The sequence below is a fragment of the Desmodus rotundus genome, chromosome 1 (genome assembly GCF_022682495.2).
Source record: "Desmodus rotundus isolate HL8 chromosome 1, HLdesRot8A.1, whole genome shotgun sequence".
Taxonomy (NCBI): domain Eukaryota; kingdom Metazoa; phylum Chordata; class Mammalia; order Chiroptera; family Phyllostomidae; genus Desmodus; species Desmodus rotundus.
This window is the reverse complement of record NC_071387.1, coordinates 92,085,612-92,102,386: the sequence shown is the minus strand read 5'-3', so window position 1 is coordinate 92,102,386 and position 16,775 is coordinate 92,085,612. Positions and strand designations below refer to the sequence as shown.

The following is a 16,775-nucleotide window of genomic DNA, read 5'->3' as shown; positions in this document are numbered from 1 at the left end:
TTGTGACAGCTGTCATATCAGCGTGTATCAAAAAAGAACAAACATCCAAATTGGTTAATATTTCTGTAGCCATTTTAATATTGAAGATGGATAAAAATTCACAACATTTTTGGCATATTATACTTTCTTATTTCAAGAAAGGTAAAAATGTACATGAAACACAAAAAAATATTCATGCAGTGTATGGAGAAGGTGCCATGACTGATCAAACGTGTCAAAAGTGGTTTGTGAAGTTTTGTGCTAGAGATTTCTCACTAGATGATGCTCTATGGTCAGGTAGAGCAGCTGAGGTGGATAGCCATCAAATTGAGACATTCAGAACAATCAACATTTTCTCATGTGGAAGATAGCTGACATACTAAAAATATCCAAATGAATAGTTATTGGCAAAAATGAAAAAATGTGTCTTATTTTACAGGAAACACCACAGGGACTTTTTGACCAACTGTCACATTGAAAATATTGCACCTATTCTTTCATCTTCAATATTAAAAAGCTGCACCAAAATCACCAATTTTGGTAATTTTTTTAAAATGCATACTGATATGACAGCTATCACCATACAATGTAACAAAATTGTTTTGAACGATGTTAAAGACAACTAAGCGCTACTAGAGCCATTGTAGAGAAAAAATATAACAGCTCTTTCGGCCAAGCCAATATGATGGAGGAAGGGCAGTGTGCACGTGAAACAAGATGGGTATGTACTAACAATCGATGGATTTGGGTTGGAGGGCATATGATCGTTTGCTGTCCTATTCATTTAATGTGTCTGTATTTATCATGTAAACTGGATGATAAAATGTGCATTGGAACCATTTCTCCCACAAGAACAATATTGTTGCCAGCCCTGTTAAGCATTAGTCTCCCCCAGATTCTAGTGTCATCTGTGCAATAGCAAGTCCTGATACCTTATGGATTTAAAGAATCAACTGCAAAAGGACATGGAGCACTGACTAAAATCATCATTAAGTGTTTGAGCTCAGCCTGCAGAGTTGTCTGGTTTGATCAGCACAGGGTTCTAAAAAAAACTTAACATGTGAATGTAAAGGTATCATAGCCAGGGTACAAAATCAATACACTTACCCTTGTTCCCATCACTCCTTTTCATCTTTTACTTCACTTACCTGCCGGCCCATGAAGGCATTTTAGACTGTGACCTCTGGTTTCTAAAGTACCCAATCTTATGTAGGTACTATCCTTATTTCCTGACTGCACTGAATAAATGAGGAATGTACTATAAGAGGAAAAATGGAGACACATCCAACATTCCTCATTACTACCACAAAAACTTTAAATACATTTCTATGTATGTATTATATATATTAATTCAAATGTCAACTCTCGCCATTAACAAGCTCTATTCAGGAATCAGAAAGCCAAATGTAAATACAAATAGAGAAAAATAAAAACAGATCCATCCCCACAGTTTGAACTGCATGTAGTTCACAACACAGAGTTCTGTGTTTCTGGGTTATTGCTCATGCTGTTGATGCTGTGTACAACCCTGCTCCTCAGTGTCCACCAGGCTAATCTCTTAATCTGTGAGGTGAAGGTAATTTCTCTAATCTGCAAAATGAGGATTAAATGCATTAATACAGTAAGTGGGTCATAGTAAGCACCCCATAAGGGTTAATCACCATATTGTTACATTAACCTTTCAGGAGCTGAGAAAGAGATGAACTGTTTAACAAGTCTTCCCTTAATTGAACAACAATAAAATAATTTTTTAAAAAATAAATTAAAAAAAAAAAGTCGTCTTCCCTGATTCACAGACACCCAGTGGTTATTCTGTGGCTAAAGTTTCTATTATCATTCCTAGTAGCATCTACAAAGAAATTTTAATGTAAATATGCAACATAGGCTGGTAGGTGAAAATTCGTATGTGTTTAAAAAAAAAGACAAAAGAACAAATCCGGTTCTTCTGCAGAGTACTTTCCTTCAGCATCTATACTATAGTTATTTCAGGACTTAATTACAGACTTCAGACTGCTACACTCTCCTGACTTCTACCTTACCCTCCACAGTAATGCAGTTCTCCTTTGTAATGTCCTTTTAGAACAGGTGGAATATTTTTTCCTTCTCAGACTTTTTTGAAGACTTATTTCTATGCCCACATCTTAGGCCTTCTTGTCATCTGACTGTACACCTATAACACTTATGGATTTTTGGACCCGTATTCAATTTTGAGAAACAAGACTATTATACTCCTGTTGTTTCTGTTTCAAAAATGGCTTTGGTCTTTCATTTCCCAAGTTGAAAAGCATATTCAACATGTATCATTTCTAAATTTGCCACCCATTTCCCTGTTTAATTACAATACCTCCATTGCTTAGCCTGCAGTAGGTACTCAAGCATTTGTTGTATCATAACCTCTCTTAAGGGTTTAACTGTATATTATGCTGTATTCAATGTTTCCAATCAGACTTCCTAGATGAACTTTGAACTTCAAACCACATTATTAGTTGTTTGGCATTAGATGGATTATGTCTAAAGGAGACTCTTATTCCTGAAAAGTGGAGGTTCTCTGTACAACTTTCAGGAAATCATTTAGTGCCAAATTGTTCAGCACTAAGCTATCTGCTTTAACATGTCACATTAATTTAATCCTCAAATCAACCATATAGGTTGGGTACTACTGTCCACACTTTACAGATTAGGAAAGAGGCTCAGGTGAATTTAGCGATTCGACCAAGCTCACTTAGTGATACGTGCCTGGAGGGGAGGGGGTATTAAATCAGGATGATAATTCAAGTTTTTATCCTTTCTAATAATAATTCGTGCTGCTCTAATTACCTATGCTAGAAAAAGCACATTTCTATCCTTCTTCTTTACCTATCACATCCAGTATGTTGCTACAGCACAGCATGGTTGCTAGGAGAATAGCTCTGGAGTCAAACAGATTTTGTTCTAAGTCCAGGCTATGGTAGTTACTAGCTATGAAATACCACAAAATGCACAGAGTAGCTCCTGCTTAATATAGAGAGCATAGAGGTAGAAAGTGAGTAACTCTACCTGGGCTTTCTAACTCTATCTGAGTTAGAATGGGCTGCTTTGGTTAGACTCAGACACATGGAGCTAGGATTTAAAAACTAGGTCCATTTGGCTCCAGAGACTTTATTCATTACCAGTATACAAGTGTCTTCATGTGAAGGAACCTTAATTCTCCTCAATTCTCTATCTGGCTTGTGATAAAAGCTTCAAAATATTGGGTTGGCCAAAATGTCTGTTATGTTTTTCCCATATGATGGCTCTAGTAGTCTTATGCTTACTTGTCTTTAACTTCATTTGAAACAATTCTGTTAGACTGTATTATGACAGCTGTCATATCAGTGTGCACTTAAAAAAACACTTATCAAAACTGGTGAATTTTTGTGCAGACATTTTAATACTTAAGATGGAAGAAAATGCAGTATTTTTGGCATGCTTTCTTATTTCAAGAACAGTAAAAACACCTGAAACACACAAAAAGATTTCTGCAGTGTTTTGAGAAGGAACTCATCTAATGTGTCTAAAGTGGTTTGTTTAGTTTCTTGGCACTATTGACATTTTGGACAAAAAAATTCTTTGCTGTGGGGCTGTCTTATGCACTAAAAGATGTTTAGCAGCACCCCTGGCCTCTACCTACTAGAAGCCAACAGCGGGAGATAGTGGACATACTCAAAACATGCAAATCAATGAAGTTACTGTTGAAAATGAAATTTGTGTCTTTTACAGAAAAAATATAATGGACTTTTTGGCCAACCCAATACTTTGCTGAAAGAATGGACAACCAACCAACCATCAGAACCTATCAGAACATGTCAAAACACACTGGACTTCGAGAAAATTGTAATCACATACTAGATGGGACTTTCTGCCTCACAATCATTACTGAGCTGAGAAAAGCCATTCTGAGACAACAACTGAATGTATATGCTGTTTGAATATAATTTTCATGAGTAGTAATCTTTTTATGGCACAGGGTAATTGAGTGATCTGTGCAAGTTATTTTTATTTCATGTCTTGGTGCCTCAGTTTCCTCTACTGAAATGTAGAGACAAGAACAGCTTACACCCCACAGAGTTGCTAAATTTTAGCTATAAGCTGCTTATTAAAATAGGTAGAACCTGGAGAGAGAGTGATTAAAATAATCATTTTAAATGTAGGATGGGCAGTGACCTTACAGGCAATGTTTCGAGACTCCCTATTCAAAACTCCCTACACAGAGTCTTATTTTTCAATCCAGATACTAATGAATACACATACATCACCCAAAGCCATGGACTTATAAACCTGCTACACCACTAGTGATGACAGCTCAAGTCTTGTAAGAAATGCCTTCTCTCACCTGACTGGTTTTTGCTGTTCTGCACCTCTCCGTTATTTTGTGGCTGTTGATTTGTTAAAGCACTGCTTTCTGACTGGCTGCTTAACACTTTAACAGCAGATCCCAGGTTTGCTGCTATGACAGGAAAATGCTGACCCCTCTTTAGAAGCTGTTTATGTTCCTGGTGGCGAAACCGTGGTGGTACTTCACGAGGATACCGAGGCAAGGCCTGTGGTGGCTGCGGCTGCGGCTGCTGTAGCTGTGGCTGCTGTGGCTGCTGCTGTGGCGGCTGCGGCTGCTGCTGACTGTTGGCTGTGGCTCGCTTGGCATTATTATTAGTGCTGGTTGCTGTGGAAGTGCCGTTATTAGAGTTGGCAGGCTGAGGCTGGCTTACACTGGGCTTTATCTGTTCTGGCACTGATCCCAACAAAAGAAAAGGGGTGGAAAAGATTAGCCAGTAAAGTGTACCTCCATAGTTAGCTATCAAGTAAAAAGGCACTAAGAAAAACAATCCTAAAGGAAGAGTACTTTAAGTATATGGGGACACCCTTATTTATAGGCTCCCATTTTCCTAGGAGAGACCACTGCCAAGAATGAATTTGCCTTCTAGTAACTTCCTATCCAGTGAGGTCATGGAGACCACCAGCACACCTGGGCTCCCGCGACAAATCATGTTCACCATCCCTATCCCAATTATTCCCTTATCAGAGAACAAGCACTGATTATACAACTATGGGAATCACAGTAACTAAAGAACAAATGTGGCAAATCAAGTTTCGGTAATCCTAAAATAATCCTCAATTCCCTGGTAACTGTTCTTAACCTGCCTCATTTTAAATGTATTTGGTTTCTATTTTTCATCTTTGAAAGACAACACAAGAACAAGGATAGAAAATGATCTGTCAGTTTCCTTACAAAAAGGCAAAGTTAACAATATTTTGTTGTTAAAATGTAAAATCTGCATCAAATAACCTGAGAACAGGGAAATAAATACAAAGATAACAAAATGAAATTGATGAGACTAATCAAAATTGGAGAAATAAATCTCAGAAACAGCCACTTGTCTATTGTATAAACAACCAGAAACTACAGACAGTGAGTGAATGTTTTGAACTCCTAGAAGAGATTAAATAAGTAAATAAACTGATAGAAATGCCTTAAATCAATTAAGATATACCCAATCTCTAAAACTAGAGAGAGGCAAGCAGGGTTATCTGAATTTCTGGTACCAGGTAGACCCAGGTTTCCAGCCCAGGTTTGCCTTTCCTAAGCTTTGTGTCTTTGGGCAAGTTGTATAAATTTAACTGAGCCTGTAGTCTCCTCTGTGAAATGGGGTAACACTGCACAGAGCTGTCCTAAGGTAAAACAGGCCAATGTTCACAGAGCACCAAACACAATCCTACATAAATAGTGGCTATTTTTTAAATGAGTGGCACAATACCACCTTAAACTTCAATAGCATGTTAATGTTTCTAAGAGATTTTGACTTATCTTCACAGATGCCATTGTTACTTTTTCCTTGTCTATACAGTACAGTCTTGCTCTAGTACTCAGCATAATGTAAACACTCAGTAAACAGAAGCTATTACTGTGGCCCAAATAAAAAAAAAGTGTTTATTAAATGCTTACAATGTATATGATACTGTGACAAAGTGTTGGTCACCTGTGTGATTTCCAATAGTCACACAATTTCCACTTACACACCCTCAGTTCTACAGCCTCCTCTCATTAAACAGTCTAGCCCCACTAGTATTTCCTTTCTCTGAACTGATGGATTTAGATTATATCACTAATATAATCATCTTTAACATATGATTTGGGCCTCTTAATTTTTAATTATAACTTTGATTTTTCTAAAGTAACACAAGCAAATTGTAGTTCAGGAAAAATGACAATGAAATTTATATTTTATCTATTTCTCAGAATCCTTTCCATCTTTTTTACAGGCAACTGAAAAGCCATTTTTATTAGTCATTTGGGCCAAGTACATTCTAGGTCTAATTCCATTATGTATGAAAATTTTGTCTTCTGGGCAATTTAATGCTCCCAGAATGCAGCAATAATGCATACTCCTTTGTCATAAGGAATATAGGGCATCAGATATTTCCAAAGTACCTCTAAACTTCCCCCCAAAAAACACCCCAAACCAAAACAAACACCCTAAAATGTACTTGTAATTATAAAATTACAAGGAAAACAAAAACTTTAACTCAGCTTTTACATGCTTAGTACTGAAGCTCAGCATGATACCTGGCACTTGAATATACTTTAAAGTGGTACAGCTGCCTGCTGCTGAAGAACAGGCTTCTCTGCTACTTTATTAAAAGAAAATGATGGTGACAGCAATTTAATTCCCACACAAGATGTTATTTGTGTGAGACAGCAACAGAAAAATGTTCTTTAATGCATTCAAGGAATCAGAAGATAACCTACATGAAACACTGAATGACCTACATGAAGACATGTATGAGAACGCTAACACTACATCAAAAGTGACTAGAAATTCAAAAGCAGGATTTACATGCCACCCAGCAACCCACTCTTACTTCAAACAACTGCTGTTCTTATCAGGAAAGTGCCACAAGGAAAATAAGGCTGAGACAGGTACTTACTTCTGAAGCCTGAAAACTTCGCTAAAATCAGTAAGAAAAACATTAAGATAATGCAATTATTAATCTGAACTAAAAACTCAGGTGTAAACATGGGATGTAGTAGCAGAGAGTAAAGAAGCTAACAGTGCATGTAGGTGGAGGGCGACAGTGGAGTTGAGTTGCTGACTAACAAATATAAATAAATACTATATAATACTGGCTGTTCTGCAATGTACTTAATTTAGGTTAATTATATCAATAAATGCCCAAACCATTGGAAGAAGAAAAAAATAAAAATATGAAAACTTGATCCATTCAACAGATACAGAAAACGCAATAAAAATTATTCCAAAATTGTGGTTAATATGTGACACAAGATGAGATGTTGAACATAAGTCTCAAGACATCTGTAAGCACAATAAATGTTCATCAATGAAATTCACTTGTTTATAAAAGCTCTTAAACTGGGTTAGTAAAAGAGAAATCAAACTTAAGGACTATACTTTGCAAAAATTGTTCCTGAAACAAAACAATACAGGAAAATTGGGGGGGTAAATATAGAGACAGATACCAGTAAGAAATGCTAATAAAATTTAAAGCAAGCAATGGATTTTAAAAACAAGGAGAAAAGTTTTATAAAGGTAAGATATATTCATATTTATAAAAGAAACCAATTAAAAAGATAAACAGCTAAGAACCTTTCTTTACCAAATCGTAAGACTGAAAACATGTAAAACCAAATGGAGAACAAAAGAGAAAAACTGAAAAAAAGCAAACAATATACTCTGATAACAAATATAACACCTTTTTAACAAGTACCCATGAAATGGTCATAAAAAATATATAGTCTCTCTAAAGAAAGCACCAACCAATTGCAGAAAGTAGAAATACAAATATTTCTGATCACAATCCAATCACATTAGAAACAACAAAACTAGCAAGTAAAATTGCTTTAAATTTTGAGTTGAGTATATACCAAAACATCAGGGTTATCAAGAAAATAATAGTCAAAACAATATACATAATAAATTTTAAGATATGGCTAAGAGAAAAATTCATAGTCTTAATTATTTTCAGGTAACAAGACTGAATATAATGCATCCAACTCAAGTTAAAAACAAACCCAGGAAGCAGGAAGAAGGAATTAATAAAGATAAAAGTAGAAATCAATGACTTTAAAAGTGAATCAATAAATCCAAGGCATAGTTCTATGAAAAAATAACAAACTACTAGTTAACCTAATTTTTAAAAATTTAAAATGGAAAAAAGAGGTAATTTTCTAAAATTAAAATATTTCTTCAGGCTCAACTCTATAAATTATTTGAAAAGCCAGAGGCGGGAATTATTTAACACTGATTCCAGAACAGGGAGGAAAAACACACAGATTAATTAGCATGGAAGAAATGGAGAAATTTATAAAATCACCAATCAGGAATAGGTAGTTTCAATGATCAATACAACCCATACATTCTTTCTTCTTACTACTGTATTTTTAAGAAGCACCATAAGATGGAACACTGACACTGTTACCAATAAATCAGACAAAATTTTAGTGTTCCCAAACAATGGGGCGGGGTGGGGGGCAAGGAGGGGAAAAAAATAGAAATAGCACTAGGAATTTAAAAACGACAATTTCAAATGTAGAGATTCTGGAAAGACAAGAAAATACAATGTACAATCTATGTCAATAAAATAAAGCCCAGCTACACCGAACAGCGTTCTGTAACATGGCTGGGCAAATCTTTTTTGTAAAGAGCCCAATAGTAAACATTTTGGGCTTTGCAGGTCATACAGTCTCTGCTGCAACTACTGAACCCTGCTGTTGTAGCACAAAAAACAGCTATAGACGACATGTAAATGAATGGATATGACTTGTGTTCCAACAAAACTTCGTATGAAAAAACAGGCAGTGGGCTCAATTTGGCCTTCTTCAGGCTATAGTTTTTCTGCTCTATAAAATATAATTTACCAAAATGAGCTCATAGGAGTAGAAGATCCTGTAATAAAATAACAGCAGAAGACACTGAAAAGGTCCTCCAAGATTTACCTCTCTAAGAAGTGCCACATGACTTTACAGAGTGTGAATATAAAATCCTTAAGAAATACATAATATAAATCTTACATAAACTGTTCCAGAACAAAGTACAGGTCAAAAGACTGGCTGGATTCAAATTTTGCTCTGTAACTTACTAGTTGCATGACCATGAGCAAGGTACTTAAACTGCTCTGTGTCTCTGCTTCCTTACCTATAGAACTGGGGGTGGGGATAATTATTACTTATACCATGTAGGGTTGCTGTGAGGTTTTAACAAGATAATCGATATAAAGCCCTAAGAATGGTACCTAGCACAGTTAGTACTTAATAAATGTTAGTGATTACTATTAGCCTCTAGGTTAAGAAAAGAAGGGGAAATAAACATGACCCCCAAGTTGCTGGCCTAGAATCTGGACAGACAGTGGTACTATTTACCAAGATATGAAACAGAAAACAAAAATTAAGTTTGGAAAGTATGAGAGACAATGAGTTTAGTTTTTAATGTTAGGTTTGTTGTTACTGAGAACACCAAAGATCTTTTATGTGGCTTACATCTATAGATATTTACCATACCAGAAATTTTAACAGAAACTTCAAAGTATTTGTTATTTCATTTAAAAATAAACCCTTTACATATTAAAATAAATGCATTAAAAATAACTATTTCCTAAAACAAAAAGTTACTGAGAAGCTTGCACTGTTTTACATTTTGCAATCTTTTTTAATCCTCACCTGAGGATATGTTTATTGATTTTAGAGAGCAAGGTAGGGAAAGAGAAACACTGATGTGAGGGATACACTGGTTGCCTTCCATACACACTCCAACGAGGGATTGAACCTGCCATTGAGGTATGTGCCTTGCCTGACTAGGAATCAAACCTGCAACCTTTTTGGCGTATGGGATGATGCTTCAACCAACTGACCCACCAAGCCAGGTCTATATTTTTTCAGTCTCTTTAATATCCAGCTTAACGAAAGGCAGGTGGAGTTTCACATTTCCTTCTGCATCCAATTTATTGTGATATCCATATATCACAAGCCTCCAGAAAACTCCACTATATACTGATGAAAGAATAAGAGTGAACAGAATAGTTTTCCTATTATGAAAATAATTTTAACCTCGTAGATCTCCAGAAAGTTTAAAGCAGCCTCTCAGGAGGTCTCAAAACTGAAAACCATGCTATATGATATCATGTGTAGAATGCAATTGAATAGACAGTGCTAGAGTTCAGTAAAAAGGTGAACTAAAAGTATGGGTTTAGGATTCAGCATACAGGTAGAAAAGAAGTTACTGGGTTGGCCAAAAAGTCTGTTACATTTTTCCCTCTACGATGGCTCTAATAGTGCTTAGTTGTCTTTAACTTCATTCAAAACAATTTTCTTAGATTGTATTGTGACACCTGTCATAACAACATGCATTTAAAATAAATTTACCAAAATTAGTGAATTTCTGTGCAGCCATTTTCATACTGGAGATGGAAGAAGACATGCAACATTTTTGGCATATTATGCTTTATTATTTCAAGAAAGGTAAAAATGTAACTGAAACACAAAGATTTATGCAGTGTATGCAGAAGGTGCTGCAACTGATTGAATGTGTCAAAAGTGGTTTGTGAACTTTCTTGGAACTACTGACATTATGGCCAAACGATTCTTTGCTGTGGGGCTGTCTTACGCATTGGAAGATGTTAAGCAGCACCCCTGATCTCTGCCCACTAGAAGCCAATGGCAGGAGGTAGCTGACATACTCAAAATAGCCAAATCAATAAAGTTATTGGTAAAAATGAAACATGTCTTTTATTTTACAGAAAAAACATAATGGACTTTTTGGCCAACCAGATATAAGCATTATAGAACAAGAAGAAATGACAAGACCTAAAGAATAGGTTTGTGTAACGAACAGAGGAAAAGAAATAAAGGCAAGAATATGCCACATTGCCAGAGGGGTAGGAGAGAAGTTATTTATTTTGGTATATAGACTCGTTACTCAAGCAGAGACATCTTCCTCCAATTCTCTCTCTACCTCTAGATCTAGTCAGTCAACAGGTCCAGTAGATACCTCCTTGAATAATTCAAATGCACACTTCTATCTCCAAAACAATTTACCCTTGCAAAAACCTAACTGGTCTCCCTGGCTCAAGGCTTGATTCCCACCCTCCCACACACACTTTCACCTTTCCCCATTATCTACCATCTCTCAGCCCCAAGTTATTGAAATCATTAAAAGTGCCTTCAGAATTAATCTACAGTCCATGGCTGCTATCTACCACTTTTCCAGATTCATATCCTGTTACATTCATTACTACATTTCCTTCTCTTCCACACTAAACACCTGCAATTCTCTAAAAGGTTATCAGGCTCTTTTCATAATATTCCTTTTGCCTAAAATGCCCTGATACCTTTCTTGCAAATCGTATTGTCCAGCTTCCTAGGAAAAACTAATCACCCACCTCCCAGATTCAGCTAATTACAACCATTTTATTATTCTTCAACTCTCATAAAATTCTTGTGCATCTCTTAAACTGCATACACTTCTAGCTCCTAAGTGCTGGTTTCATATTTCTCCTCCCCTTTATTGTAGAAATTTCCAATCCTAAGCATAGCAAATGCTGCAGAACTTTTGGATGAATGAAAAAGGTAAGAATATATGAGGTGACTGAATCCAAAGAACAATAGAGAATGATATTGAGGATGAAACATTGTAGAGCAATGACATTCAAGAAGCAGAAAAATCAAGAACAAATAAATGAGAGTGAGGAAGACGTTAGGAGAAGTAGAAAGGGTAATTAAGGCAATAATGGTAGGTGGGTGTATGTTGAATATTAAATCTCTGCTCTAAAATAAGCCAGAGTCAAGAGAAAACAAGTTCAGTCAACGTGCTCATTAATGTGGAAAGATACCCTAAATAGCCACAACACTGTACTGTCTATAATATGAGACAAATATTTTGCAGGAATTTCATTCAGCTAGTATAAAATATACAAAGATCCAGTAAAATCTTTTTCTTTTGTATTTTTCTTGCTATACTGTGATTTAACTTGTCTTTTGCAGAGCTTAAAGGAGGTAAGGAAATATCCTCACAGAAGAGCAACATTATAAGATTTGCCTCAGTATCTTTTATTTTTAGTTAGAAAAAATTTCCCACTTTCTCAAACAAATGAGATTAGGCATAATCAACAAGAAAAAGGCAAAATTTCTACACTGTCAAATAATTTGGTTAAACACCAAATACTCAATGTTTAAAAAAGTCTTTATTAATTTTCAATTGCTGTTTTTAAAAACAAGTGTCATCTATAAATAGTCCTTAGAATCTTTATTATTGGGAATTATTTTACAATCTTAAGAGCCACCAAAAAAATAAATTGGAAGAAAAGTTAACGTGTAACAAACTAGTGTAAATTTTAACTGTTATTCAGGCAATACCACATACAGTATTTCTTTCTTGTCTAGTGTTGATATTTCTAAAATGTCCTTATAACCTCTTTAAACCTAAACTTTCAAATCAATTATTTTAGCTACTGCATTAAAATTAGGCAGCTTTCCATAGTATTTCCTTTAAAGAATCTACCTCAGGATCAGAAGAGGAGCAAACACGTATGGGTGAGGTCAATTTTTCCAGCTTTCCTGAGGAGTAGCAGCAGCATTATCACATTGGGACACAGATTTTCAAACCTGATGAAAACTTTAAAATACATTAGAAAATTCTCTATGCCAAGAAATTCCAAAGAAAGGCATTTCCAACTTTGGTTGCTTCCCCACTCTGTGGCTTTCATTAGAAAATGGAGAAAAGGCAGTGCCATTTTATTGCTATGAAGTACTGCTTGCCAACTTGCCTGTATTTGAGGCCTAATAACTTGAGTTTTATCTCCTTATATTTTAAGGCAGGCGGGAGCAGAAGGAAGCCAGCTTGTTGAACACAATGTAAAAAGCAGTTCTATTCAATTAAAATTAGCTTGTAAGTAAAATTTATTTTAAAAAGGGCCAAACAGTATACTACTATAAAAATTCTCTCCTTACTCATCAATAGCATACTGGCTGGTTTGTAATATATTGTACCTCCCCTGTATACTATTCATTCCCTGTCCTGCACTAACTTCAGTGATTTCTGGAATGCTGAAGGGCACAGAGGGGAAAGTCTGGCTTTCAAGTTGATCCATACAGGTGCAGCACTAGAATTTTTGTTGTGGATAAATGGGTGCAGTTTTAAGTGCCACTAGTCAACCTGAAAAATACTGAAATGCTTGCCAATCCATTAATTTCTGCTAATCCTTAGGAAGTAGGTTGAATGAAACGTCTGTTTGAAAACTTAAAAAATAAGACTTAAAAACCAATAGTAAATATAAGAAACTGTAAAGTCAACCTTCCATATCCTTGGGTTCCACACCCACGGAGTCAAACAAATTATGTTGCTGATGTGTTAGCAACATTAACAATTAGGCCTATGATAGCTGAGTCTGTACTGAACTTTTTTTCTTGTCACTATTCCCTAAACAACGGAGTAAAACAACTATTTACACAGCACTTACACTGTTTTAGGTATTACAAGTTATCCAGACATGATTTAAAGTCTACAGGAGGGCTCTTTTCCTTCCTGGCTACTCGAAGATTGGTTGCCATTATAAACAATACATTCACCATCCAGACCAGCAAGTTCATGACCAACCAACTACTTCCACTGAACCAAATAGTCACTAACATCCTTCACAGGTAGGCTGTACCAAGAAATTTGGGGAAAACTTGCAAAATGTTCAAGATCACACCAGATGTCATCTTTCTATTTGGAATCAAAACCCATTTTGAGGTGGCCAGACAACTGGCTTTTGGGATGAGCTGTGATTCCTCGGATGATACAAAGAAGAACCAAAACATGGCCAATATTAGAAGAAAAACACCTTAGGAAAACAGTGAAAGAAATGTGAGAACACAATGAAGAAAGTCAGAGGGACTAGAAAGGTCCATGCTGGTGCTGACAAAAAGGAGTAAAGATTCTTCAGTGACTTTATCTGTCATGGTTGTGTACTTTCATGAAAGGGTTAATAAACTAAAAACTTTTATGTGAAAAAATAAAAAAATAAAGTATAGGGAAGGATGCATGTAGATTATATGCACACACTGTACCATTTTATCTAAGAGACTTGAGCATCTGTGAACTTTAGTATCTGAGAGGGTCCTGGAACCAACCCCTGACTATACTGAGAAATGACTGTCTTTCTATTTTATACATGTACAAGCAAATCTTAACATTTCTGTTAAAAGTTCCTAAATACGGAAAAACACCAAACAGCAAGATATCACAAATAATCAGTTCAAAATTAGGAGTCAAATTTAAAATAAGTATTAAGTTGAATTTATTTAATTTTAATTCACTTCACAAATCCTGGAGAAATGCTCTCTCCCCTACCCAAACATCTTTACCTGAAATACCCAACACAGAGAAACACCCAATTTGTCTCACTATAAACCTCCAGTTTTACATCATTGGGTGAGTTATTTCCCTGAGCTTCATTAATGAAATTCAGGATGAAACCAATTAACAAATTCTGCTCTTTAGCAAAATATCTAAGTGAGGAATATCTGTTCTAAAGTACAGAACTTCTTTAATTTAAGAGCTGGAGGATACCGCATAATATTCACAATATAGTTAACCTACCCCTCAAATCTTGTCCAAAAATGTGAGATTCAGAAATGTGGGATAATGAAAAGAGTTTTCAGGCAGAAGCACATGCTTTAAAAGAAAAAAAGTTAAGACTGCCCTTAAGTCTCTGTTTCATAACTTACAATTCTAGAAATGATCCCCAAATTTATTTAATCAGAGCTGCTATGGGGTACTTATTAACAAAATAGATTCTATAGCCTCATAGATTTAATAAATCAGAATCTGTATTTTTTTAAAACAAGTGCATCATGTGGTTCTCATGTCTTGAGTAAATTTGGAAAACTCTTCTAGTAGATTCTGTAATATCATGTAGACAGCTTCTAATAAGACCTAGCCATCAACTACAAGTTTGTAACAGGACAAAAAAAAAAAGCCCCAAACGTTTAAAAATTTAAAAAAAAAAAAAAAGTTTTAGGAAGGGTCACAAAAGTTACCCAATAAAGGAACCGTCATAAATCACTAAAGATACCAATTATTGAATAAATACAGATGGTTATTTTTTAATAGAAAAAGTCCCAAATATTTAAAAATAAAGTTTAGCTAAATTAAATAGTTAATACTATAAGATGCTTAGATTTTTAAGTTTTAGAAAGCAGGCAAAATTTCTTCTAAATCTGGAAAATGGCAGGGTTTTTTCAGCGTAAGAGTCAAAAAAATTAAGTTTGCCCAAATAAAATTATGCAGTATATTTTATTTTTTTCAAGGGCAGTATGTGTGGTTATTTCAAAGTAAAAGGCAAATTGAAAAATATTTGTTCTTTGGAACAAGTTAAAGGGATGCATTCTCTCCCTTCCACTGCCCAGTTGTTTTCCCTAACTAAAGGAAATGAGGGACTGTTTTGGTTAAGGTTGCTAAGCCTAACACAGGGAAGCATTCAACAGAGTCACTAGAGTTCAGGACTGGAGTTCAAGCTAAGACTATAGCATTTAATTCTGCTTTACTTCTTCTGAACATATTTTTGCATCTTCTGTGTAGGTATTCCTTATGGTGTCTCGTACTGGGAAAAAGTTAGATATTTCTACCTGATATCTCATCCTCAGAACAACTTCAAGCATATAATATAGACCATAGTGTTGACAATATTTGCACCAAATACATCAGATGGAATGCTAATGAGCTCCTTACACAAGAAACTCATAATAACTACTAACAAAAATTCTAGGCCCAAGGCATAAATGGGTGAAGAACAAGAATGGGTAATTCAAAAAAGGAAAAAAGTACAAATCATTAAACATACAACATTCCATTTTACCAATAAACAAACAGATATAAATCAAAGCAATAGGATACCACTTTTGGCCTACTAAAATCATAAAGATGATATATCCTATTCTTGTGTTTTAAGACATACTCCTCGCACTATGACAGAGACACTGCAGTGTGATTCACCCATGCTAGAATGGGTTCTGCTTTAATGAGAGGAAAAGGCAAATCATTGCCTGGGTGAGGAGAAACTCTGAAATAACTGGGAAAACTGCTAGTATGTTGTTTCAAGTATTGTTAGGATATTGCGAATCACAGTGGTAGAAATTAAAATGTACCAAGTATCAGCTCAATGTCAGACAATATAACTAATATCTCTTTATCCTCATCATAATTTCATAAATTTGAAATATTACTTCCATTTTATAGATGGGGCAGCTAAGGCTCAGAAGAAGACTACCCATGATCAAACATCTAGTAAACGGCAGAGCTGAAATCTAACACCAAATCTGATCATCAACCCAATGTTCCTTCTAGAATAAATTGTTTCATCTTACTTATAACAGCAAATTAAACTCTCCAATGGGGAATGACTAATTATATGGCTCAGTCACTTAGTATCTATGAGATTAGATCTATCACATACTTAGCATCTACTACCCTCTGGGTCCTGTGATTTATGTTCTGTGTTATTTCATTCCCATAATAGCCAGATTATCTCCTTTTAACAAAGTCAAAGTGAGGCTAAGAGGTTAAGGAACTTACCCAAGGTATAGAAATAAGAACTACAAAGACAATATTCAAATTCAAGTCTATCTGACACAGAAGCCTGGACTTTTAACTACTATGCTGAGTTTGTGCTAAAATTCCAGGATTATCTTTAGTAGATAATTCAATGTTTTTTTTGCTTCTGGCCAAATGCTGCCTTTAAGTACAGTAATCCCCTTCTCCCCTCCATCTTATCTCTGCAGTTTTGCTTTC

At 35.3% G+C, this 16,775-nt stretch overlaps 1 protein-coding gene across 8 annotated transcripts in view; it reads right to left on the bottom strand.

Annotated features, from left to right (window-relative positions):
* Positions 1-16,775, bottom strand: part of TNRC6A (trinucleotide repeat containing adaptor 6A) — a 97,511-nt gene that overhangs the window by 39,368 nt on the left and 41,368 nt on the right. For 5 of the 8 annotated variants that reach the window (XR_008427067.2, XM_053926202.2, XM_053926186.2 and 2 more), the window contains exon 5: positions 4,331-4,726. The exons of the other annotated variants lie outside the window; for them this stretch is intronic. Coding sequence is in view for 4 of the 5 variants with exons in the window: in XM_053926202.2 (XP_053782177.1) it covers positions 4,331-4,726 (396 nt within the window). In the remaining variant the exon portion in view is untranslated. The remainder of the gene's footprint in view (positions 1-4,330; positions 4,727-16,775) is intronic. 8 annotated transcript variants of the gene reach the window in all.